This window comes from Passer domesticus, chromosome 2 (assembly GCF_036417665.1).
Source record: "Passer domesticus isolate bPasDom1 chromosome 2, bPasDom1.hap1, whole genome shotgun sequence".
NCBI lineage: Eukaryota > Metazoa > Chordata > Aves > Passeriformes > Passeridae > Passer > Passer domesticus.
This window is the reverse complement of record NC_087475.1, coordinates 35,213,697-35,240,501: the sequence shown is the minus strand read 5'-3', so window position 1 is coordinate 35,240,501 and position 26,805 is coordinate 35,213,697. Positions and strand designations below refer to the sequence as shown.

The window sequence follows — 26,805 nt, the reverse complement described above, 5'->3', positions numbered from 1 at the left end:
CTCTCTGGAACCACCTGAAGATCTGTAGCCAGGCGAGGGTCAGCCTCTTCTCCCAGGCAACCAGCAACAGCACAAGAGGAAACAGGCTCAAGCTGTGCCAGGGAAGGTTTAGGTTGGACAGAGGGAAGAATCTCTTCACAGGTGGGGTGATGGGATATTGCAATGGAATGCCCAAGGAGGAGGTGGAGTCACTATCCTGAGGTATTTAAGGAAAAGTTGGACCAGTGCCATGGTGATGTTCAGTCATAAGTTGGACTCGGTCTCCGAGGTCCTTTCCAATCCGACCGATTCTGTGTTTCAAGGCTGCCGTCAGCTGATGCGCAGCTACAACCCTTCCCTCACGACAGGGCAGCCACCGAGGCACTTTCCCGACACGCAGCCGCCCCGTGCGGTCAGGGCTACGGCCCCGAGCTTCCCCGGCCCGGCCCGGCCCGGCTCCGCCCCGCGGCCCCGCCGCCGCATAAGGCCGCCGCCGCCGCCGCATCCCCGCCCCCGAGCAGCGCGGAGCAGAGGCTGAGGGCGGCCGGCCGCCGCCATGGTGTTGAACCCGGTGCTGGGCAAGCTGGTCAGCAAGCGGGTGGTGCTGGCCAGCGCCTCGCCGCGCCGGCGGGAGATCCTCACCAACGTGGTGAGTGCGGCCGGGGCCGCTGGCCTCGCACGGGCCGGGGGCCGCGGGTGGCGGCGGCCGCCAGCGCCGGCCGGGCCTGCGGGGCCCGACGCCTCCCGGCCCGCCGCTCCGTGAGAGCAGAGGGAGGGGAGCGGGGCAATAAAGGAGATGTGTGCGTTCTGAAATGCACTAGTGCAGAGCAAAGGAGGCCGTAACCTGTCATTCAGACCGTTCTGCCCCTGCGGAGGAACGTGTCGGCCTCGCTGGGCGGGCTGCGGAGGCTTTCGAATAGCACTTGGGTATTACCTATTCAGCTTGGTGTTACCATTCTTAATAATTCAACTATTAAGTTGAACTAAAGTGGAAGAAATAACTTCAAAATACGAATGTGTGCAGAAGCACCGAGGTTCAGTTATGCACTGAGTTACCAGAAACATAGCATGCCTGCTGGGTATAGTAAATGTACAAGTGTAAGCTAGAGGCAAAAGGTTGGAAGAATAGTTGTGCATTGTTTGACAAAACCAATCACATACTGAAAGGTTTTGGTTTCTGTTTATCATGTGTGTAAGGACATGTGAAGTGTAGTAAAGCTCCTATAAGAATATGCACTGCTGTTACATGAGTAAAGTGCTATGGATGGATTCAATAAAAAAAATCCAGTAGTATAGTCTTGTGTTTATGAAGTGTGTAAGCTTATACTGTTAGTTATTATACAAAGAGTAATGAAATTACTAATGTGATTAGGTTCTAATAAATAAGGGCGAAATCAAATATACACATCAATTTCAAAGTTCTGATTGTTTTGTTTTAGATTGCTTGTAAAGGATATGTATGCACTATATACTGACAGAAGGACTGGGGTTTTTTTTCCATGTCTTTGGGGGTGAGGTGTGTTAATATGTAAAAAGCAGATGTCAAATTTGCTATTTGCTTAACATACCTTGAGAGCAATGTTTAATAATGAAGTCAGATTGACTGCATCACTTTCCTGTGTTACAGGGCCTGCGGTTTGAGGTGGTTCCATCCTGGTTTAAGGAGACACTAGAAAAGTCATCTTTTACAGCCCCTTATGAGTATGCTGTGGAAACAGCAAAACAGAAAGCTCTTGAAGTAGCAAACAGAATGCATGTAGTAAGTTACTAGCTATTACAGCATTGAGTTTTTCGTCTTTAGGTGGTGCATATTACTGTGGTTTAATTTGCTTGCCCTGCTGAAGTAATCCCAAAGTCTTTTTTTCTCCACTGAAGGCTAATGGATGTTTTCTTGTAATTTGTGAAGATGGTGTCTTGAAATTGCCTAATCAAAAGTCTCCTCCCTGCAGTTCAGGCTTTCTACAAACTGAAGCGGCCTGCATCTTTTGTCAGCATCATACTGACATATCCTACTCTTGTGCAGGATATATATTCCATAGTTTCTTTTCAACTGTCAGGTGTATGGCTAACTTTATTGCACATATTTGTTGATTGTGGAGACAGACTCCACAGAAGAGCACTGAGTGATTCCAGTGCTTTGCTGTGGCTTTCACTGAAGGAGTGACAAGAATAGCTCAGAAGTTGTGTGTACTGGAGGAAAGCAGAAAAAAATTACTTTGCCTAGAATGTTTTAAAACAGAATTTGCCTACCTAATTTTAAGAAGGGAGAAGTTGATATTATTTCAGATTCTGTTACACAAGGCATCCATTTTGTATCCTAAATTTTATCAAAACCAGTGATGCAACTTACATTCTCAGTGGTGTTTGACTTATGCCCTTGGCTGTGATCACTGTTTGAACACTCTTTGCTACCAGAACCTATTTAAAAGTTGAGCAGATTAAATCTCACAAAATGGACCATAATATTTTCTTAATAATATAGCTCTGAAAGAGAGGGGTGTTTGCTGATCCTATTCTAGCAGCAGAAAAGGCATGTTGAACACTTTAAATTAACAGTGTTGCCAGATGTCACCATTCTTCAAAGCAAATATTGCATGATCTCCAGTGTAAATCGTTACCCAGTTTTCTGTCAACTACCTTACAGACAATGGTACAACGTAGGAGAATGGATTTTAAACCCAACCTCACTAAATTACTTTGGGCTTTCATTGCAAAACACTGTGCTGGTGATAGTGCTAGTTCAGTGGATTTCAAGTGCTTCTTCATACAGGAATTAGTAGAACTAATTCTGGACATTATTAAACAATTTTGAGTACATCAAGTCTTTGTCTAGAGAATTGACTTCCTGTAAATGTTTTATTATAATGGTCACCCTTACAGACAGGTTTCATGTGGTGCTGTGATAAGTAACAATGGTATAACTTAAAATATGCAGGTAAATCAAAACTTAGGTATAAGGACAGATACTATTTAAAGTCAAGAAAGGTTCACAAAGAATTTTTATATATCACTACCTCTCATATTTTAAAAAATGGATTGTGTTCCCTTTTAAGAGAAAAACACGACGTGTAGCTAAAAAAAGGGATTTATTTTTCAATAAAATTTTGCTTGGAGAAATGGTCCTCGAGGGCTGCATTTTCTGGTTTCCAAGTACTAGGCACTTTAAAGGAATTGTTTGCCACCTTGAAGACCAGATTGACTTTTGAGAATGCACTTTATTTCCTGGGTGCATTTATTTATCAGTAACAAATTTCAGAAAATTTGTGGCTTGAGAGTGGTGTGCTCAAGTCTCACTTTTATGGTGCTATAAATGTTTACTATTTTTCGAACAGTGCAAAAGGAGAAATACTGTCTTGTTTTCAGGTCAGTGTAGAGCCCTTCTTCTAAACCAGTAAACTGCTGTTTTCTCACCTTATGTCTTAAAATATTTTCTTCCCTTTGCATCTTCTGACAAATGCCTTCTTTTGCTTTTGCAGAAGCATATGAGAACACCTGATATTGTCATAGGAGCAGACACTATTGTGGTAAGAAGCCTTTAGTGATTTAGCATTATTTTAATTTATGACGAGTGTAGAAAATACTTGTATCTTTAGGTTTAAGTTTGAAAGCTGCCTTCACTGTGAAGTTACGCCTGCATTATGATACATCTTTTTGGGGTTTGTTGATGTGGCTTTTAGGGCTTTTTTTCCCAACTGTGGAATTTTTGAAGTCTTGAGAGCTAGAAGCCTTGCTACAGGTTTTGGGGACACTAATACTGCCTTGGATCTTCTAATATGTAATGGAAGTTCTCTTCCTAGGTGATTTGTTTGTCAGGAAGTCCAGATCATGTGAACAGTTCTGTGTTGTGCTTTGCAGGAGGAGGTCACTTTGTACCTGACAACTTCACAGAACAATGAACTGTTAAGGACAGAAAAAGTTGAATTGTCCTTTTGTTTGAGAGGTGCAGACATTGGAGGGCAGAGTATAGCACTCATGTGCTTGACACTAAATTACCTGTTCGACCAAAGTATCTGTGCTTCTTGCTCTACTCAGTAGAATCAAGTTTGAACCCTGGCTGAAATCATGATATGAACATAATTTCTGATCTCATTTTTTGAGAAGTGAGAAAAAGCAGTATACTCACTCTGTTTTTCTGTTTTAGTCTGTGGATGAGCAGATCCTGGAGAAACCTGTTGATAAGCAAGATGCCTACAGGATGCTATCAAGGTCTGTAGTTTTAAATAAGATATGAAATTTGAAGATGCAATTTCTCCATCACTTAGATTTTCAAAAGGGTTCCACAGAAGGCATACATGCAAATTTTGGGGGTTTTGTTTTGTTTAAGTTTAGTAGCTTAATCTCTTAATTAGGGATATGAAAAGCACTTAAATATTTAACTTTTTAGAATTCCAGGAAAAAGTGCAGACAAGATGATGCATCTTTGCATAAATCCAAGATGTCAAATGAAAATTTTCATGCACTGTTTCACGTTACAATTTTGTAATTTTGGAATCTTGTGAGATGCTTCTGATCTCGTTCAGAAATATCATGGCTAATCTTTACGAGATTATTCCTTAAATAGTCTCTTCAAAGATTCACAATCTCTTGTTATTATACATCTGTTGCTTACACAGCAGATAATAAAATCCTCAGAACTAATTGGCCACAGTGTGGCACTCTGGAGCCACTACAAGAGAGAGCCACGGGTAAGGGAATCTGGGCTCTTCCTCTGCTCTCTGTCTTGCCATGGAATCTCTGGAGGCCAGTCTGAATGAAATGAGAACATATGCTCTAGTTCCCTATTACATGTTTAGTCTGAGTTACATCACCTAGCCATTTATTGCCAGCTTTTAGTGACACTGGCCCTAACAGTAGGATTTATGCCAGCTGGCCTTTTCTAATGCACTTGGAATAGTCACTCTTTTGATGTACAGGGAATGAGCTGATACCATGGACTCTCTTATACAAGTGGTATTTTGGACACTTGAAATTACTTTTGATGGTGTTTTTTATGTGGTTATTTTTTTGTTTGTTTTGCCAGTATTTTTTCAGTGATACTGAAATAAAATTTATTTGTTTAGGATGTGTGTCAGATCCATTGAGTGATACATTAATGTAATGGTCTGCTTCTCAGGCTGTAGCAATATAATCATGTAGAATATTTCATAAGACTGTTGCTTAATGGACATTTTTTTGCCTGACAGGTTAAATGGGAAAGAGCACAGTGTTTTCACAGGAGTGGCTATTATACACTGCCATAGTAAAGGTATGCATTACAACTCAATATTTGTTTTAAAAATTACTCTCATCATAACTTGTACAAGTAATGAAACAGGATGAAAATGTTTCATGTGCACTCTGAATTGGTTTTCTACTCAAGAGCTCCCTTATCAAAATATAAATAAAAGACTCCCCACAAAAGCCAGCCTTCTTCCCGTATTCAGTTTTCATACAGAAAGGAAAGTGACAAGACACAATGGAGTTCAGAAGGTACTGTCTCAGAAAGTTAGGAGACTAATTGAAAGAGACTAATTGAAGGAGGAGACTAATTGAAACTTTTGTCCCTTGTAAGTTGTGGTATATTCTAAATTAAATTCAAGTAAGGTACTACAGACTATGAGACTGAGCTGAATGTGATCCATATCAACTTCATTCTGTGTTGTGCTTACACCAGTTGAGGCTTAATGCCTCAGACTGTTAAGAAGCTGTAGGGAGCAATACACCAATGTTCTTTACCACATCATTTGTAGAGAAAGTGAGTTGTTTTTATGGAAACTGTACCATTAATAAAATTTGAGGAGTGCTTGAAGGGCATTATCTGATAATTGTGCCAATAGTCTTTTAGTACAGCTTTTGCAGATGTTTCAGTGGACATAGTCTTTCTGTACACAAATTAACAGTTTTTAATCTTTTCTGGAATGGTTGCTCTTAACTCTTGTAAAATAGAATTAAATTTAGTGATGCAGTACTGCTAATATGCTAGTACAGTAGAGGGAGAGCTGCTGCAAAAGAAATCAAACATGTTACCAAGGGCTTCCTGCGAGCATCCCAGCAATGTAAATAACACCTGTAACTGTTTACTCTAGGAAGAAAGTTAAGTGCACCCAACTGTAGTAGTGATACTATAATAGCACATCTCATTTGAAGTGTATAAACTTGAACTGCATCAGTCAGATGAATAACCATATACCTTCAGTCTGCACATTCCCCAAGAGATGCAACCAATAGAACAGTTTTGTAGAATTACTATAAACTGTATTTACAGTTTATAATTACAGTGTATTTTTAAACTTGTTGAAGATGAAGTCTTTATTTTGAGCTGACTAGAATTTGTTATCAATACTGAAAGACACGGTTATGTCTTCATATGCACAAATGTTCTTATTTTGTTCGGGCTTCACACTATCACCATTAGAAATTGCTTGGCGTTCTTCCTTTGGTCTGTACTGTAGCTATTTCTTACTCCTCCTCAAGCATTTCCACTACTACCAGAACTGTGGTATCAGGAGATGCTTGGTGTTTATAGAAAAGAGTAGAGAGAGCTAATAATCTGCAATGTGCACACTCATTTCTGCAAGGCCGCTGCCTTTTGAACGTGTTTTGGAAAAGCCTCTGTCTGCAGTGACAGCAGGGTTACAGTGTACCACATGCAGCAGGGTCCATACCCAGGTCTGCAGTACTTTATTGCACCTTCCCTCATCCACTTCCAGCCACAGAAGTCTGAAATAGTAGAGGTGATTATTCCTTCCTTCCTTCAGAGATGATAGGAAGATGACAGAAGTCTTGATGGGACTGCTGGATATGCAAGTCTGAAGTACAGGTGCAGCTGCACGTACCTACTTTTATGACAGCTACATGTTGAACTCTGATACATTGTTAAGAGGTCTTTGACAACACTCATAAAGTTGGAAGGGTGGCTGTAGCCTTCTTTTTATACTCAGTGCTGGATATGTGTGCCAGCACCCATAAATAGCTTTGTGTAAGCACTGTTAATTTAAGAGTATATTCCACACAGGAAGAGCAGTCTGTTATCCCTGAGACAGGACTGCAGAGGTTGAAAATGCAAACTCTTACTGTTTTGGGAAAGTTGAGGTCACTGTCCCTGAAGAACATTATTAGTCATTTCATACATCTGTGCAATATATTTAATTTTTCTCAAGCAAAATTGTGAAATTATTAAGAAATACAGCCTAGATGTTATGCTCTCTAAACTACAATTCCTGTTTCTAATAAAACCTTTTTCTTTCTGTAGACAATCAGCTAGAGATGGAAATCACCGATTTCTATGAAGAGACTAAAGTAAAATTTTCTGATCTGTCTGAAGAGCTCTTATGGGAGTACATTCACAGTGGGGAGCCAATGTAAGTAAGACCTTGATGCCACCACACAACACTTGAGAATAGGCCTTAGGGTACATTATTAAGCCAGTGTAAAACATTGTCCTGTGTTCTGTGAAATTTTTTCTGTGTATGAGAAATGATAGTATGGGTGATGCAAGGGCACTATTCTTTTGTTCTTGTGTAAAGCTGTCATTTCTCCAGTGAAAGTGAGCTACCTTTTTAGAACCCTAACTGATTTGAAAAGTGAAGACTTGAAATATTCTGGATTAGAACGAGGACTTGTGCAATATACAATTATCTTTCTGTTAGCAGAGGCATTCAGGGATCAGGATGCCCAAGAAAATGCATAGTTCATTATAAACAGGTGAAAAAGAGTTAGTGCTGGATAATCAGGGCATCATGGAACTGTATTGGGAGAAAGCTATTTAGTTCATCAAATGCACTGCTCTAATGCAAGGAACACCAGATTAATTCTTACTTATCCTGGGAAAAGTGAAAACACAGTTTGTGAGTGTTGCTGTGTCAAAATTGTCCTTCAGTTTATGCGTTTCTGCTACACTGGTAATACTGTTACTGATCTATGTAGGCAACATTTGCAAAAACAATATACCAGCCAACAGTTCCATGGAAGAAATAGGATGAGAACAGAATGCTTGATTACTACTCCAAAGATGAAGTTCACTAGATTGCTAAAAAAAAACTAGAAAAAAGAGTACTTATTTGGAGACAACAAGGGAAAGGACTTTGTCTTCCCTTTGTGTTAGCGGGACCTGCCTGAAGGCATAGTTAGCCCTATGGACTGCATATCAGGTGATCTGATGTGAACTTTTGTCCCTGTAGCTTCAGTTCTGACCATGTCAGAAATTGTGGTGGTTTTTAAACTCATTTGTGCTATAAAACAATAAAGCCACATTTTACTGGGGAAAAGAAACCAGTGTAGACTTTGGATGTAGTTCAGTGCTTATGTGTACATGAGGCATACTTTGTGAACATGGAACGTTCACAGCTTATTGAATAGACTGATTTTAAATTTGATTATATGGAGAGAATATTTTGACAAGACTACAGCTTGCAATAAATTCCTACATATGCTTTTTGGAAGATTATGTTTACTATGCTAGTTAGTATGATGTTTAGATTTAGTGGGCCATAAAGTTGCAGTTTGAAGGAGAAATGACCATGGATTTTTAGGAAGAATGTGAGGTTGAAAATTATTTTGGAATATTCTGAATATTTCCTCTGGAAACAAATGGCTTTAGCAGTACTTTGCTGCACCAAAACAGCTCATGAGCAGTGCTGGGTTGTTCTGTTCATCCTCCTCAAAAAGGTGTGTGATATCAGGGACCAAAGGTTCAGAGAATGTATTTTATTACTCTGAGGCAGAAGCAAATTGATCTTTGTTTATATAACCCTGTTTATATTTCTTCCTATTATGTGTATATAATAGGAAGCACGTGTTCTGACTTTGCAAAGGAGCTACTAAACACAGTGTCCTGTAAGTTTTGCAAAATTCAGTAAGGAGAAGTATCTCACAGCACTTTTTTTCTGGTTATTTTTGTTCCCTCCTCCATGTCCACTCATACAGGTTACACAATTCTATGCATACAAGTTTTTCTAAACAAAAAGTGACCATTCCTTATTAAAAAAAAAGTTACATGGCAAAATAATTTTCTGCAATAATACAAGACTTAATAATCACATTAAAAAAATAGAATAAAAATTACTAGTTCTGTTGGGGATTAAATTGAGTTCTTTTTCTAGCAAGAGGAAATTGGTATTTAGTATTTAAGTTGATCACTGTTGACAGAGAGTAATACGAGAAATACATAGCTGATATAAAGTATGGGTAAGGAAGGAGGGGAAATTACTGTCTCAAGGTAGTCTGTGATGAGGCTGTAAAAACCCTCAAATTTTGGCTTCAGAAAGATGTTTTGTTTTTTGTTTTATTCCTGTTCCTCTTTCTAACCAAGAATTTTCTCCTTGCAAGCACTGCTTCTTTCCTTTTTTTTTCTGTGTATCTGTAGAAAGAAGGTTGTGCCACAGTACTCCTGACTGTTTTGGGCTCATATAATGAGTAGGCTTTGACCCAGCTTTTTATTTTGTAATCTTTCCCTTATGAACAGCCTTATCTGTCTCTGCTTACAACTGCTAGCCTGAAAATCCTGTGTGTTTTCAGTAGTTCTCCTCTGATGGCAGTGAAACCAAAGGACTCTACTGCAGTCTGGGAAGGAGGTGATGACACCTTCCAGCTCTACAGCTGGAAGCTGTACAGTTTCACACTTTACTGTGAAGGAATAAAATGAAGAACATAAATGTTCTTTTCAGGATCCAATCCCAGAACATAAACTGTGGTAGAAAAATAAATATGTAGCCATTTCTATTAATGTTCTTGCTGGGAGTGTGACACTGCTGCTTTTGATGGTTATAATGTTTTTTGCCTACCTGTAAGCATATACCAAAATAACTATAGCTTCATTGAAAAATAAGAAGACATTTTAGTCATTATAATATTCCTAATTTAGTTTATGTAAATCATAAGAATGTTATAAAAGAAGAAATAATTTAAACAATGACAAAGTTATAAGGCAGTGCTTACAATGCAAGATTAAAGGAAAATTCCTATTTCACAATTTATAGCAATTCAGAAAATCCTACTTGCTGTATACTGATTCCTCTGTTTGTTTTAGCATACTATTAGAAAGAGAATCCAGAGGTAAGTACTAAAAATAAAGAGCTATTTCTGATCAAGTCTTAGATGAAAACATTAGCAGTAATTTTTTTGTGTAGTAACCTTCTTTCTCAAGCAGTCTGTGTAATTCCATACTACCTTAAGTTAACAGATCTGAGACTGACTGACCTTTGGTTTCTAAGCTTGCTGACGTAGGCTTTCAGATTGTGCTGTTATGTAGGAAACATACTTTTAACTGCCTTGTTCCTTGTATGAGAACAGTAAAATTGTTGGGTCTACTGCAGCTTATCTGACTTGTATATATTTCCATTCTAATCTGTGGAATTGGCATAATTAAGCCTAAAGACAAATTAGATTTCCAAGCTGAGTTTCTGTGCATGTACATTCCTGTGCCAAATTGCCAGTATTACCATGACATCTAGGAGCCCAGTGTTGTGAACCACAACTCTATTCTGTCTCAGATGGTTGCACAAGAGATGGATGGATAGGGCTAAATACAGTGGTGGATCTTATTTGAATAGGTTGCTCTTCTCCAAGAGAGTCCTGTCTTCCCAATTCTTTTTTTAGGTATTCCTGTGACTGAGATCTGCAATCTATGCGATCTGCAATCTCTGACTTCAGAACTCAGTCGCTTGTGTTCTAAAAGGTCATCTTTGTTAAGCTCCTTTGGAGCTTAACATTCCTGAAGGTTTTTTCAGACTCTTCTGGAATTGGGTGAGGGTCACTATGTATCAGTGGCAATGTTGCTTTTGGTGGCACTATTACCTTTTTGGTAGCCACAACTTGGTAACCTATGACAACACACTCTGCAGTCACCTGCTGCTTAGGTGACTGTTGCACTTGCACTGTCTGAAGCATCAAGACCTTTGGCTCCTCACCCTTAGTAGGAATACTGATCCTTATATTTATCTTCTAATTTACAAATTGAAGTGTTGAGCCTACCTAGTAGATTTAATCTGCCTGTAACTTAGGCACACTAGTCTTTATTCCAGCCTCTGCAGTACTGGTGTATCATTAGTGTTCTGTGATATCTCTACTCTTACCCTTAATGAGATCTATGCTGGGTTTGCTTTCTCTTCCTCAGGGACAAGGCTGGTGGATATGGTATCCAGGCCCTTGGTGGAATGTTAGTTGAGTATGTCCATGGCGACTTCTTGAATGTGGTGGGATTTCCTCTGAATCACTTCTGCAAAAAGCTGGCAGAATTGTACTATCCGCCCTCTAAACATAACATACAACATAAAAAATATGACTCTATCCCTTCTGTGGACACTTTTGAGAACCTAAGTGATGGAGAAAGTGGATCTTCAAATTTCACAGAGCACAAAGTTGTTAGTAAGTTGGACCACCGTGGGATGCGTTCCTCGGGAGCTGCTTACACTTCTGAAAAGACTTCTGCTGTCAGAACTGGTTTTACAGTACCTTTGGAAAATCAGAATGGAGTGTCACAGAGCGCATCAAAACTTCCATCCAAAATTCTAGAGCTGATGGATGGCTTTAGAGCTTCAAAGGTAAGGGAAAAAAATAAAACTACTCATTACATTGTTGTATGATACATTTGTTTCACTGGACTTCACTATGTAACACATATTCTGAAATATTTCAGCTGGGGAAGGAATGTATTACTAATTAGTAAAAAAGGACCACAGATGTTCTGTAGAATCTTAAGATAGCTGAAACTTTTGGTGCAGTGCAAACATTGCTGGGTTTGTCTTTTTGTATTTGTTTCTATGTGTTCTATGAAATTTCAGTTACCTGTTGGATAATTTTATCCCTTGATTTGAGAGGGAAAAGAAGTTGCAGATTTTTCCTTTTTAACTGCTCAGCAGAACACAACCAAGCTGGAATTATATACTCTTCAAAAAAAAACGATTTGTTGTGGTTAACTCACCTGACTTAAAACTGTGACAAGAATTGTATGTATTATATTTCCTTTGTAACTTTTAATGCTTTGCATTAGAATTCTGTGGAAGGTCTTAATTTTTTAATTGCCTCTTCAGAATATTATTTTTTAATAACCTGTTTCAAATTCTGGATGTGTTTAACTAATAATATCCATATTTAACTGATAATATCCATGCTGTATCTGATGGAGGCATACTCATAACAGCTCACAAACAAGGTCACATGCTCTGTGTTTCAGCCAGGCGTGATGAGAAATGCATTTTAAGTACTCCCAGATTTTCTACATAGTTCCAGTGTGGCAAAGACAATAGTGAAGAAGAGGAAGAAGAAGTGAACAGTGATCATTCTAATAGGTCACTGGTCTCAAAGTTACTTGTTTTTTAGGAAGATGTGAGGAAAAAAGTGCTAAAGTGGCAGTGAAATGCAAACTTGGAGCTAAGATCCAGGAACTTTGAGGTGAATGGAGGGGGGCATACCAGACAGTGAGCAATAGTTTTGCTGAAACAGTGGAGAGTTGTGCTCAGCTCTGAAGGAAGACTGTAGTGTGATCATGTGGTGTGGTTCTGTGGGTGTGCTGCTTCGTAGGCATACAAAGCTGTCCTGAGAGGTTTGGAATAAAGTGGCTTTAAGGGTGCTGCATTTGTCAACTTCTTGTGTACCTATGGGGAGTGACTTATTTGAATGGGTGAGATGATGCTTAGCATTTCTTCAATTTAAGTAAAAATAAACATGGAGAATGATCAGCATGTGGCTGCACATTACTTACACTGTTTACAGTGATGTGATGCTGAATAGTTTTGTGCAGTGAAAGACAGTGGGGGCTGGAAACAAAAGGAACAACTTTCTCACTACTCTAGTGTAAATCATAGTATGAAGTACTGAATCACATTTTGAACTAATGGGATTTTTTTCCCACTAAATGGATCTTTGTAAAATTAATTACCAGTAGCAATGAATTGCGATCTGACAAAACTCATCGCGTTTCCATTTGCAGAATAGGTATAAGTACACAAAAGCATTTATTTCCACAAAAACACAAGTTTTTTTCATTTTGATTCTTGGGTGTCACTTCAAGAACTTTATAAAGCAGAGTAAAATCTCCTACAGGTGAAGGTATTGCTGCCTGTTTTCCTCTGAACCGCTCCATTGCAGAACAGGAGGAGATCAGGGTTAAAAAAATTCAAAGTTTACTGTGTTCCAAATATATATAGTCTGATCTGTACTCAGATCTTTTACATTTTTCTTAAATTCCTGTTTTGGTTTGTTTTTTTTTTTTGGAACTGAGAATTACTGAATGGGTTGGTCAGCCAAGTTTTCTACCTTATCTTCTCACCTTCTTTTTCCTGTTCTAATAGTTTCCACTTGGTATCAGTCCAAAGACTGGGCAGGTCTCGGAAGCCATCTGGTTGTAAACTGGGTGTAATTGGCTCAGTATTGTAAAAGCCTGAATATAATAAATCCCAGCTATATATAATAGGCTCAGTATTGTGAAAGCCTGAATTATAATTAATCCAGCTATATGTTCTTATTAGAATAACAAAGATATTATAAAATAGAATAAAAATATGTGAAGATTATAGAATATAAATACATGCAGTGGCAGACCTACCTCTCAAAGTTAATTTCTTTTTCTCCCTTTGATTTTTATTAAGCAGAATGTCAAGGCCCTTCTTTCCTTGATTACCTTTAGATTTAAATTTCCTTATAGTTGCTTGCAGTTGTAAAGAAATGGGTTCTGTAATTGCTGTGCTTGCCTCTGCTGTCATGCTCTCCGTAAGTTCCTTCGTTTTAGGTGTTTTCCCTGCTTCAAAATACAGAAACTACAGAATTGCAAATTAATTTTGAATGGAAAGATATATATTACCATACCTCATTAACTTTACTCTCTAGTTTGTTTAGCATGTCTTTAAAAAAGTTCAGCTAAGATTTTCAGTTTAAGGCAGCCATTGCCCATGAGCTTTTCCTTACCATCAAGCACTAACTGTTCTCTTGTTCCCATTCTATATGTACACATCCTGTTAAGGGGTGCCTGTAGTACAGTTGTCCTATGAAGTTTTATTCTTCTTGTTCTTAATATTTTGGGGTTTTCCTTAATTTTAATAAAGACTTGTATTTTAGCAGCTGAAGCTGTTACACTATCTTAGTGGAGAGTTTTCAGTTTCTTATGCTTTGGGTATATCAGATTTAATTTTAATAATTATTTAATAGTAATTTTTATTATCAAATTTTGGTATTGGTTCATATGCTTAAGAATGTTCTGTTATGTCAAACAGCCATATAGATGGGGAAGTGCTAAATATGTCAATAAGGAAGCGGGTCTTTATACAAAATTTGTAGGCTGCATTCCAGAATACTGTTAGTTCCCTTCTCTCCCAAACACTATTGTTAAAGGTTCTGTTACTTGGCCAAGATACTGAAACCTTCTGAGAAGGAAGGGAGCAATTTTTAGGTTTGTTAAATTATGTTGCAGTAGTTTAACAGTAGTTGTGTAGAATAATTCTAGGCAAACAATATAATTCTTCTGTTTTCTGATTGCAGTCTTTTAAACACAGCATGATAACAATTTCTTACCTACACATAGGCTCTGTTTGTAGCCTCTAAGCTGAAGATATTTGATCATCTGAAAGATAAAGGTCCAATGAAGGCTGTGGATATTGCAAATGATGTTGGAGCCTCTGTATGTGGAACTGAAAGACTCCTTGATGCATGTGCTTCTCTTGGATTGCTGAAGAAAACACCACAAGGTGATTAATTTACCCTCCCTGCAACTGTATATGGTACTAAAAGACAGGCAGGCCTGGAAGAGATGCTTTTAAAGTCACAGGTTCTGACTTGATATTGTGGGTAGCTTATATTTAGGGCAGAGGGAAATGGGTTCCTTTGCTTTCATTATTAGTAGCTGGAATTGTTTCATGTGGGGGAAGACTCTATATAATGAACACATTCAAGTCTCCTTTATGGAAACCTTAGATTGTTTCTGCTCTCAGGACATAATACTGACCAAATTTCTTAAGAAGAGGTTGCATGGACAGTCCCAGGGAATAGTGTAATAGCTCAGATCTGTCGTCTGTACTTGAGTCACAACAACCCCATGCAGCATTACAGGCTGGGGGGAAGGTGGCTGGAAAGCTGCCCAGTGGAAAAGGACCTGGTGGTGTTCTAGAGCAGCTGAACATGAGCCAGTGTGTGCCCAGGTGGCCAATGAGCATCCTGGCCAGTATCAGCAGTAGTGTGGCCAGCAGGACCAGGGCAGTGACTGTGCTCCTGTACTCAGCACTGGTGAGGCCACAGCTTGAATCCTGTGTTCAGTTTTGAGCCCCTCGTGACAAGAAAGACACTGAGGTGCTGCAGCACGTGCAGAGAAGGGTAATGGAGCTGATGAAGGGTCTGCAGCATAAGGCTGGTGAGGAGTGTCTGAGGAAGCTGGGGGTGTTAAACCTGAAGCAAAGGAGGGTCAGCAGAGACCTTATTGTTCTCCACAGCTATGTGTGAGGACATAGCCAGATGGGAGATGGTCTCTTTTTAAAAGTAACTAACAGCAGGGTAAGAGGAAACCGCCTCAAGGTATGCCGGGGGAGATTTAGATTGAATATTAGGAAAAATTTCTTCCCTGAAAGGATGGCCAAGCATTGGAGCAGGCTGCCCAGGGAAGTGGCTGCCTCACCGTCCCTGGCGGTATTTAAAAGGTGTGTAGATGTGGTACTTGGGAACCTGGTTAAGTGGTGGACTTAGTGCTGGGTTAAAGGTTGTACTTGATAACCTTAGAAGGCTTTTCCATTGAAGTGATTTAATCTGTCTGAAGTGACTGTCAAAATTCCATTTCCTGCTGCAGCAGTGCCAACAGTTTTCAGCAGAGGATCAGGCTTTTAATGGGGAGAGTTCTGCAATCTGTCCCTTTTTGTGGACAACAACTTAAATTTTAGTGCTCCTAACTGGAGCAGTCCATGAATGTGTATGTAAATGAGGGAGTCAATATTAGGATTAACTTTTTCAATCAACACTGTGTAGTTTTAAGTTTCCATGTGTATAATTTACATAGTAAGACTTGAAATTATTAGGTGTGAATAAAAGAAAATAAAGGAGTCTTTTTAACTCTGTTAGAGGACAAGACTAAGACCTAAAGACAAAATGGAGAAAGCTTGAATTCAGAGAAGAAGTAGCCATAGTCTAAACAAAAGTACAGTCAAGAATGAGGAACTTCTAATACTGTCCCTTGAATATTAGGTATCTAACTGAGGTACTCTGGTTTAAAAAAAAAAAAATCAGTGTGTATCTATATTTTCCAGCATCTAAAGTCTTTTTTGAAGCTAAGTACTTGCTCCTTTAAGAATGACAAGACTTTCAGAATTACTTTTTGTGCAAATTTTTTTGTAATAGATTGTAAGATCAGGATTTACTAGTTTTCATGCAGGGAAACATGCCTTCAGATTTTCAACAACAGTTGCAAAGTACTGAAACAAAATTGGTTACAACTGTGTTCTTCCCATAAGGTTACAGTAATACAGACTCAGCAAATACCTACCTGAGCTCAGATGGCAAATACTCACTTCATGGCTACATTATCCATTGTAATGACCACCTTTGGCCTCTCTTCACAAACTTGGAGTATGCCGTCAAAGAAGGGAGCAGGCAGAATCATCGAGCCTTTGGACAGAAAGCAGATGATCTATTTAAGGTAATATAAACTCTTACTAGTATCAAAACCAGCTGTGAGGAGCCCAGAACTGATCTAGGCACAAATGGAGACAGAGCTGTCTGAAAAAAGTTTTGTCAGTCTCAGAAATGGTAGAAACACAATTCACTGGTCCCAGGTTTCTGTTCCCTTCAACTTTAGGCTGTGAAGTAGTGGAGCGATCACAGAATATATTGGGAAATTTGAGTGCTGACACTTCCAGATGAAGTGTTGCCCATCCCAGTGGCACACTCTCAGAACAACCTCTGTGCCTGTTTAAATTACGTTTGTGTCCCTTCTATAACACCAGATAGTACCTTACCACACATGCACTCCTTCCATATTGGATGCCAGTCAGTTCATAGTGATGTGCATCCAGTTCAGGCTGTGCTGTGTGGTCAAAGCTGGTTTGTGTTGATACAATGGATAAGGGATCTAATCTCCTTTATGACGTTTTGTAGCTATGTATAAGCTTCAAGCTGATATCTATTACTGATAAAATTGTAATCCTTCTACCATCTGTTTCAGTCTCTGGTATTCCTTTCCTAATGCTATCCCAAGTTGATGTGATCAGACTGGAGAATCACTTGGGGGTGTAACTAGCCTAACTTGTCAATTACCCATCTGGTGAAGCAGGTTGAGAGGCATAAATATTTGTGCCTGGGTAAGCAGAGAGCTGGTGGTGTGAGCAGGAGAATGTCTTTGACAGCACTGCTGGCTTAAACTGTACTTCAGACTACCTCCTGAGGGCCTTAATTTGTATTAAACTCCAAGATGGTGATGAAGGCAGTCTCCTGAAGGAGATGTCTACATTCCTCATGTATAGTCAATGGAACAAAATAAGGACTTCTGGAGACTTAAAAGCTCTGCTAGCTTCATGTTAGTACTTAAATAACTGGAGGGCAAAAACTCCATTGGAAATCATTCAAAGTGTCATGAAAGGGAGTTAAGATACTTTGCTTTAGGATAGCTGTTGCAGTAGATGTCTAGATCTATATACAAATTAAGTGGTTTAATTAACCACTGGAGCTCATCCTTTGTTAAACATCTGGATTATTAACTTTGCTTGGGTGATGCTTGTGTCCAGTTTGGACCTGGGCTCCATATGTGTACAGGATGGTGTGCCTGAGGAGAATCTATGGGCTGCCAATGGCACTATGCACACCACAGCCTGGAGATACTTCCACTTTGTGGTTGTTGCAAAGCCAGCCATACCTGGTGAAATCTGTATAAAGGTGAAAGGTAAAGGGATTTATGTATATGTGTCCTTGAAAAGGTAAAGCCGTGACATTCTGCTACTGAATGCTTGCTTGTTCCCTAATCAAAAAAAAACCCAGAATGATCTTTAATGCATGGTCCAATTAGCTAGTTATTTTTCTGTCATGGGAAAATAAATGTTTGAGTGAAATGAAAGCAATTTGTGAGGATATCAAGAAGGAGCACTAGAATTTTTCTTTCATTCTCCTAAATCTGTCCTTTTAAGATGTCTGTGTGATCAGAATTCTTGAGGGGATGCAAAAAGCTGCTTATCACTGCAGCAAAGGATTTGAATGAACAAATAGTGGCACTTTTAATGGACCTTTTATTTTGGGAATTCTGATGTTCACCTACTGCCTTGGTTGTACCTACTTTTAATTAACTATGAAAATAAACTTTAATTGCACTGCTTTTCCCCCTTTTTAGGACTATTATCACAGCCAGGAGGTAAAGCAACGTTTTATGGCTGCCATGCACAGCATTGCTCACCTGACAGCAAGAGATGTGGCTACAGCGTTTGATCTTTCACGGTTTAAATCTGCTTGTGATTTAGGAGGTATTGCTTGTAATTGAACTTGTATACAAATTTAAGGGAAAAGCTTGATTTCAGTTCCACATTTTATTACTTAAAAGACACTTTTTTACTAGAACTGCAGTAATATTATTTACTGTTGTTTTTCTGATATTGCAATGTCAGGATAAAAGAACAGTGCAGCTAATTTAAAGCAGAGTTACCTAAATGGTTAGAATAGCTTAGGATAAGTGAATGTTTATCTCAATCACTTACACAGTTCAAGGCAGAAAATAAGATAGTGGCTCAGGTGATACAGCATTGGGCTGGGAGTGCCATTTTCAGCAGTGTTGCTGCTCTCCTTAGGCACATCCAACATCTTCAAAAGTAATGCAAGTAGTGAACCACCATTACTGGGGTGTCAAACTTAAAACACTGCTAAAACAAAAGTTCTGATTCTTTTCTAATGGGTTTGTTTTGTGTATTGTTGTGGTTATTAATATCTAATATGTCCATCAAAATGATGAAGACCAATGATATACTTGAAGAAACTCTGCTTTTTAGCGTTCTTTTTTTTAAAGGAAACCCTGTGTTTGGAGCTGCACAGAGGAAGTGTTATTATATAGGGAAAGATCCACTGAAGGAAGAATACTTTATTTAGTGCCTGAGGAGGTGGACAGTCTCTCAGAGGAATTAACCCAGTACTAGCATAACTATTGCCACTTGTGCAGAGACTTCAGAACTTGACAATCTTTACTATGCTGGAGAGTGTCTGTCAAATTTAATGTATCAGTGCTTTGTATATGCTAAACAGTTAGAGGTGTTCTTCTTCAACAAATTGCCTTTTCATTTACATTTTGATACTCCCCAGAAAAACCCTGAGGTACTGATATCAAAGGTCACATTTGCAATTCTGTGTCAGTAAGGAGTCATGCCTGCATTCCACAAGCTTTAAAACCTTTCTTTATCAACCAGGAAGTCTTGCTGCCCATGTTCATTGTTGAGCTGTCTACCTCTGGTTCTGATTGGATGTCTCTATTTCACAGTGTTACATACAGCCTTGTCTTTAAAAATATCTGCAAATTCTGGGAGAAAATACTTGATTTGACTTCTTTAAACTCTTAACAGGTTGCACTGGAGCTCTGGCTCATGAATTAGTACAAGTATACCCAAATCTCAAGGTCACAGTATTTGACCTTCCAGAAGTCATTGCGAACACCTCTTACTTTCAGCCTTCAGGACAGCACACTGCTCCAGTGACATTTGTGTCAGGTAAATGTAGCACATGATTCTTCTGGTTTCTGTTATCCTTGAGCACAAAGAGGCTCTTTTTCTGCTGCTCCAACCCCAAACATATCTTAGTACAAGGCAATATAGGTTCACCCATGCTAAATGGGGACATAATATTTTTCAAGACTGTGGGGATAAAAAATGGTTGGAGAATGTGGCTAAATAGGTATGAATTAGTAATTTTTTAATACCACTGGAAGCAGAGGCTGCATGTGCTTGTCTGAGGTATTTCTAGACAAGATCAAAATGGTGACTACAAAGAACTTTGTCTCCTTCCTTGCTTTATGTTTGCTCTCTATTTTTTTGTTAGACAATTCTTGCCTATGATCTGCTCTTTAACTACACTTTCCTTATCTGCAAATCAGGGCATACCTGTACCTGTTCATTCTTGTTACTTCTGTACTCTGCTGAAACGCCTTGTTTTTGCAGTATGTACTCTGTGGTTTCTCTAGGAATGTACTAACTCTGTTTTCCAACAGGTGACTTCTTCAAGGATAATCTTCCAGAAGCAGATCTTTACATCCTTTCACGTGTTCTTCATGACTGGCCAGATGAAAAGATACATGTGCTATTAAGTAAGATATCAGTTGTTTGCAGACCAGGTATGTTTCTTTTCATCTTGTGAACTTAAAGGTGCATGTTAATGTACCTTTAATAAGCACTGACTAATGCTTTTCTAGAATGAACTTACTATACTTTTTGTTCAGTCATAGTAGCCTTTGCTTGAATGTGTGGGCTTGCATTATAATAATACCTACTAAGAAAAAGAAGGAAACAAAACTGCAAATAAAACTATATATAATAAGCTTTTACTATAGGTGCAGGCTTCACATACAATTGTATCATATCCACAGTCTCTGTCATGCCCAGTCTTTCTTACTAAGCCCTGTATCATCAATTAAGTAAGCATGTGCTTATTTCTATACATAGAATTAGCCTAACTAAAGTTCCTTTGGGTAAATCAAGAAGCAGCAGTTTGTTTTGCTGTTGTTTTGCTATCTCAGTAGTGTCCAGAATATGGTAAACTGGCTGAAGTTCAGTACTACTTTATGCACACATACTCTAAGAAATATGCAGCCTCTTTGACTTTCTACTACATTTGAATCATAGAATCATCAGATTCTCACAAGTTGGAAGTGACCCATAAGGATCATCAAATTAAAGTCCTTGCTTCTTGAAGGCTTAACTAAAACTAGTTCATATTACTAAGAATGTCATCCAGATGATCCTTGAACTCCAGCAGGTTTGGTGCTGTGACCACTTCCCTGGGGAGCCTGTTCCAGTGCCTGCCAATCTTTGGGTGAAAAATCTTTTCCAAATGTCTAGTCTGAACTTTCCCTGATGCTTCATTCCATTTCCATGGAATGTGTCCTGTCACTGGTGCACCAGAGAGAGGAGAGCAGCACCTTACCCTCTTCTGCTCCCTTTGAGGAAGTTGTACATGGTGATGAAGTCACACCTCAGCCTTCTGTTCTCCAGTCTGAACAGATCAGGGGACCTCAGCTGCACCTCCTGAATCTTGGCCTCATGGCCCTTCACCATCTTGGCACACACACTGAGGCACCCAAAATTACACGCCGAATCAAAGAATATGCTGGGTTGAAAAGGACCCATCAGGATCCTCAAGTCTAACCTCTAGCCCTATGCAGGATGACCCAAGGGTCACATCATGTGCCTGAGAACATTGTCCAAACACCCCTTGAACTCAGACAGTCTTGGTGCTGTGATCACTTCCCTGGAGAGCCTGTTCCAGTGCCCCGCCATCCTCTGGGTGAAAAGCCTTTTCCTGATACCCAGACTAAACCTCCCCTGACCCAGCTTCATGCTGTTTCCTTGAGTCATGTCACTGATCACAAGAGTGAAAAGATCAGTACTTGCCCTCCATTACCCCTCATGAGGATGTTGAGAACCACAAAGAGGTCTTCCATCAATCTCCTCCAGGCTGAACAAAGCAAGTGACCTCAGCTTCTCCTTACAAGGCTTTCCCTTTAGACCATTCTCGATCTTTGTGGCCCTCCTTGGAATGTTTTCCAATAGTCTAATTTTTTTTAATATTATGCTGCCCAAAACTGTACACAGTACTCCAGGCAAGGCTGTAGCAGCACAGAGTAGAGTGAGACAATCGCCTGTTTAGTGATCACCTGACTAAATCACAGAATTTACTGATCCTGTGCTTGGATGCACCACAGAACATGGTTGTCCCTTTAGACTGCCAAGGCACACTGCTGACTCATATTCATCCAGTGTTAAACATCAAAGACAAAAAGCAGAAAAGCCTGACCACTAAGATCATCTGATGCCTTAATGCAAGTGTAGGTCGGACATTTGTCTCAGAGGAGAGGATGCAAAATAAGACCTAGCCCATAAACTATAATCCCGATTATAAATTATGAAAGAAAATTTTGGGTGACTATCTTAATCTTATGCAAAGTTTGGGTTATGACAGATGCTTACAGGAGTTGTTCGGTTCAAATGAAAACAAGGCTGAGTTTAAGAGCATAGGCAGGAAGTGATCTGAACTTCTGCAGACAGTGCTCTAAACTCTCCCTTCTTTTTAACAATTAAATGGTTGCTTCCAGGAAGAGAGGACTGAAAGTAAATTTCTTTTACTGATTTCCACTGAAGACCATTAAAAAAACCAATCTGTAATTGTCTCTGAAAAAAACACTTTAAAGTTGAAGCTAAAAATACTTACACAGAACCACTTTTGGTTGTTTTGGAAATGCAGGAAGTGCCTTGCTAGTGGCAGAAACTGTGCTTGATGAACAGAAGACGCACCCTTCTGTAGCTGTGCTACAATCCCTCAGTATGACTGAAGGCAAGCAGAGAAGCAGCTCAGAATATAAACAGCTACTGGAGAAATACGGATTCACAGATGTACAAATTAAGATCACAGGAAACTTATTAGACGCTGTTCTGTGCTTCAAGAAGAATCTGTCACTGTAGTGAGCCCAGAAACAATCTGGGATGCTGAATTTTCACCCCTTGTGCAATATAACCATCATCAACCAGCTTGTATTGGCAGTTGAGGATCATTCTGGCCCTTTGAAGCATAGTTGTTGCAGACCTTGGCTACAAGTTGGAGTGCAGCTTCTGCCAGAGTGAATTCTGTGCATTTTAAAAAGAATCTGGAGCAGGCTGAAATTCCTGCATGTGAAATACCTTAATGTCCAATTCTTCTGCATACTGTATTAAACTTAAACTTGGCATAGCTGTGTATAGCATGTCAGGTTAAAAATGCAAGTACTGCTTGTACTGAGCTACATTAATACCTTAGTGGTTTTGGACCATAAAATTAAAGAGAATTCCCCCTCTGTAGTGTGTTCAGTGTTTTTATCAGAAATTAAAAATTAATATTGTACCATCTGCCTGAATTTGGGGGTGATAGTCCTCTTTTTCACTGCTGTGTGGGACTTTAGTCCAAAACATCTCATATATAGTCTTTTAAAGCACTTCTTCTACAAGCAAAAGTGAAAACAGAACAAACCTCAAACGTGTTAGTACAATAGCTGTACTGTCACAGTGAAACTTCAGCAGCCTCTGGCCCCCAGCCACAGTATGTACCTGCACAGGCTGCAGCTGAGAGCTGTTCATATTGCCTACTGTCACTTCTGGGGTTTTCTGAACATGGTTGAATGGCCATATATGCTTTCTGTCTCATTAATTGAGATGAGTTTTAGGATTTATGTATAAAACCTTGTATGAAAATTAAAAAAAATAAAAGTTTCTTCATGCTTCAGTCTAATTGGAGAAGTGCATGCTGTATCTAATCTCTTCAAGTAATTTTTCACTAATGTCACCTCTCCTAATGTTTTTTTTTCTTTCCTGATACTTCATTGATATTTATTTTTTCTTTTTAAAGTGTAATGGAAGCCTCTCTAGAAATTCAAGTTTCACTTCCAAACTAGCTTTCTTTCTACCAGTTGTGTGATTTTTGCCTGTCACTTGTACAGCAGTAATTCCAGTAAACCAGTGTGCAAGAGGCTGTGCCAATACTGAATCACCAACCTCAGCAAATTAGAGAGGGTTGATGAGGAAGGTTAAGAGTTGCATCTGCCTGGATGTTAGTTAATCAAGAGTTACTTTCCTCCTTGACCAATGGGTAAAGAAAAAGTGCCACAGTGGCTCAACTCATTAGGAGAAGCAGGCTTCCTACAGAGCATTTCAGGTGTACAAAATCAGGGAAATGTCCACTTTACCACATTGGGGTTTTTAATTCTTAGCATAAGGTTTCTATTAATGGAATTTTGACTGATCTCATCTGTACAGACATTTAAAATAGATAAGGCCAAATATTCAACAAATTAATAAATTTAAAATGTTTCTTTTCCACATTGACATGAAGCTTGCTCTTAGCTTAACAGGTTTGTATGTTGAGACTCAGCCTGTCAATCAGATGTGTCTCATAGTTACTCGTGAAGTTCATAATGCTGTTCCTTAAGCTGCTTGAGTCAGAAACAGTCAAATCCTAAAGTTGGCACACCTGTAACTGTCACAGACTTTAAAACTGTGCCCCTAAGTACTGTGTCTCTGACTGTAAAATCTGAATAGAATGTGTTTGGCTACCACCCACCCTTCATTTACTCTGTGATTAATGCACAACACTAAGCATTAGTCCCTTGGGCATGGTGTCTGTGGTCATATACCACAGCTTTGCGCTCTCAGGATAATTAAGTGTTGGAGCAGATGGTCCAGGGAGGTTGTGGAATCTCTGTCCTTGGAGGCTTCTATGTGTGAAGCTGGTCCTGAAAAAGCTGAGCTGATTGCAGAGCTGCCCTGCTCTGAGTGGGAGGCTGGACTAGAGATCTCCTGTGGTCTGTTTCAGGCTCAGGTGCTCTACAATCATGCGATGCAGCCCAGTCACCTGAGGAATTATAAGCTCATCTTACTAACATACAAATTAAGTTTTTCAGTTACTCTGAATATCTTTTGCTGACTGGTAGAAGGAGTGAGTTTAATGGTCTAACACTGAAAAGATTCTAAGCAATATGCATAACTGAGGAAAATTTTCCTGACATGAAGAATAAGGGGAGTTAAGTTTTAAAACATTTTGATCATTACTGAATATCTGAGCTGTACAAGTTGGAATGGCTCTGAGGAGATTGTCTTAAAGGTCAGAAAGGTATGAATGTTATGCTGCACTTCATAATAAAATCACTGTGAACTGCTGCTATTTGGATCTGAGATGGTGTCAGGCCAAAAAAGGCAAGTAGGTATTGCAATACTTTTGTCAGTAGCCCTCTCTTGGCTTCCCTTTCCCCTCACAGGTCTGAGTATGGAGAAGACTGTAAATCAGATCATTTAAGTTCTGCTTTCATCCTTAGGTCAGTCCCACCACAAAGAATTCGGGTCCTGCAGAAATAATGTACAGAATGTATTGAACAGAAACATTGACTTCTCTGCTTCTGTAATGCTTGCCATCCACTCTTCTCTCTGTTTGGCATCATTTCAATATGAATGTGAAGCAGCAGTATATCCCAAAGAGATGCAACTCTATTCCTGTCTTACTGTTTTCTATAGTCCTCATGCCAAGTCTACAGAAGTCATCCCCTTTTCCCCTGAAAACAGAGACGTGATTTGACTTGTGAGTGTTTGATCAGTCCATACTGGGAAAGGGAATTTCCTGCCGTTTGTGAGAGGAGTGGATTATTCATTTAACAGTGATTACTCATTTAATAGGAGAGCAAATCCATAAATGATATAAGAAATCACCCAGGCCTTGTAGTTTGCACCCCTCTATATGGCAGCAGAAATTTTCTTGCCTGATAATGGATTAGAACTGTTGCATGTATTTGTTTTTAAATTAGGCTGTGCAGTTTTGCTGGCTGAAATGGTATTGGATGATGAAAAGAAGAACAGGAGCACAGCTCTGCTGCAGTCTTTGAACATGCTTGTGCAGACAGAGGGAAAGGAGAGAAGTGGCTCTGAATATCAAGCTTTGCTGGAACAACATGGATTCACAAATGTCAAAATCAGAATAACAGGAAATTTGTTGGATGTCATTCTCTGTGTTAAGACCTAGAAAAAATGCATTAAGCAATAGTCTGGATGTCTTGTGTTTGATGTTTTGTAATTATCCAAATACATTCTCAACTTCCCATCAATATCATAAACAAGAAATGTAACAAGAAATGCCAGCATTGTGGTATTGCTTTTAAAAAGGGAGAAAGATTGATTACATTTATTTTAGACTTCAATAAAATGATGCAGGAGATTGTGTGGCTGCACAACACGTGTGGAACACAAATGGTGTCATCAGCCCAAGGGCAGTATTCACACTGCTGAGAAGTCACTTTCTTCATACTTGGTGCAATTAGTAGAGTTTTTAGACCAGCACTGCACCCCAACACAGCACACATTGCTTTGCCCCTGTTCCAGGAGGTTAATGCTGGTATCATTTTAATGCTCCATCACCATCCATTTTAATATCATTTTATGTTACACCCTCTACTGTAAAAAACACTCTCTAATCAAGTCTGGAAATTGCTGCTGCAATGGTGTAAGATTGGAAACAAGAACTGGAGCAGCAGCTTCCTGAGAGAGTCAAGACAGCCTCTGCTTTGAGAGAGGTTTCCAAGAAAAAGGCAGTTATATAAAAGCCCAAGTTTCATCTGTGATTGTAATTTGATATTAAATGTGAGGGCACCGAGTTTGTTTCAAGAACATCATCCTACACCTTTTTAGCCCTACTTAATTTGTGAGCTGTTATAAAAGTAGATAACAGAATATGAGATTACGAGGAAAAAAAAAGGTGAAGAAACAGAAAAAAAAGCATGGTGATGTAGAAAAAGGATTTCCCCCAGTCATATGCATGTGAGCTCCCAAGCTGAACAGAACATGACAACTACATGACTACTGAAAAAGTTCCCCATTACAAGTTATGTGCCTTTTACCTTCATTTGTCACACTGATGATAGTCGAGAGTCTTAGAATATGAAGTTCTTTTTAAATCAATAGAAAAGTTTATGGTAAACAAAATCTCAGTCTTGCAGACAAGGTATTGTGCTAAGAGAGTATTAACATTCAGTTAAGAGCTTATTTAAAGGAAAAATTACCACACTGTGTGTGCCTCCCTGAATGAATGTACCACAGCATTTCATAAATTATGTTCAGAATATGGTCTTCTAACACCCTGTGTGCATAACCCTCTGTGAGCACAGGAGTCACTTCAGTCAATCTATTG

At 39.2% G+C, this 26,805-nt stretch overlaps 1 protein-coding gene and 1 long non-coding RNA gene across 5 annotated transcripts; one reads left to right on the top strand and one right to left on the bottom strand.

The window, feature by feature from the left end:
- The first annotated feature begins 69 nt into the window (after positions 1–69).
- Positions 70–25,754, top strand: ASMTL (acetylserotonin O-methyltransferase like). Of its 4 annotated transcripts, none has more exons than XM_064408218.1 (13): positions 70–201; positions 1,607–1,738; positions 3,456–3,503; positions 4,121–4,185; positions 5,163–5,224; positions 7,211–7,319; positions 11,072–11,498; positions 14,474–14,636; positions 16,383–16,567; positions 18,248–18,377; positions 19,461–19,604; positions 20,102–20,224; positions 22,351–23,431. In XM_064408218.1, the coding sequence occupies exons 1-13, from the start codon at positions 163–165 to the stop codon at positions 22,566–22,568; spliced, it is 1,845 nt and encodes a 614-aa protein (XP_064264288.1). In that variant the 5' UTR covers positions 70–162; the 3' UTR covers positions 22,569–23,431. The 4 variants fall into 4 exon arrangements, with proteins under 4 accessions (XP_064264288.1, XP_064264287.1, XP_064264286.1 ...); XM_064408217.1 differs by lacking the exons at positions 70–201; positions 22,351–23,431 and adding exons at positions 461–628; positions 25,430–25,754; XM_064408216.1 differs by lacking the exon at positions 70–201 and adding an exon at positions 464–628.
- On the bottom strand, positions 13,147–14,475 carry LOC135293734 (uncharacterized). Its single transcript, XR_010355844.1, has 2 exons — positions 13,577–14,475; positions 13,147–13,336 (listed from the first exon to the last, which is right to left on the bottom strand). It is a non-coding gene; the product is annotated as an uncharacterized LOC135293734 (long non-coding RNA).
- Positions 25,755–26,805: the final 1,051 nt, after the last annotated feature.

Coding starts and splice junctions, on each gene's coding strand:
- ASMTL (XM_064408216.1), top strand. CDS start 536: ATGGTGTTGAACCCGGTGCTGGGCAAGCTGGTCAGCAAGCGGGTGGTG. Junction 7,320..11,071: donor ATTCACAGTGGGGAGCCAAT/GTAAGTAAGACC, acceptor TCTCTTCCTCAG/GGACAAGGCTGGTGGATATG. Junction 19,605..20,101: donor TCCAGTGACATTTGTGTCAG/GTAAATGTAGCA, acceptor GTTTTCCAACAG/GTGACTTCTTCAAGGATAAT.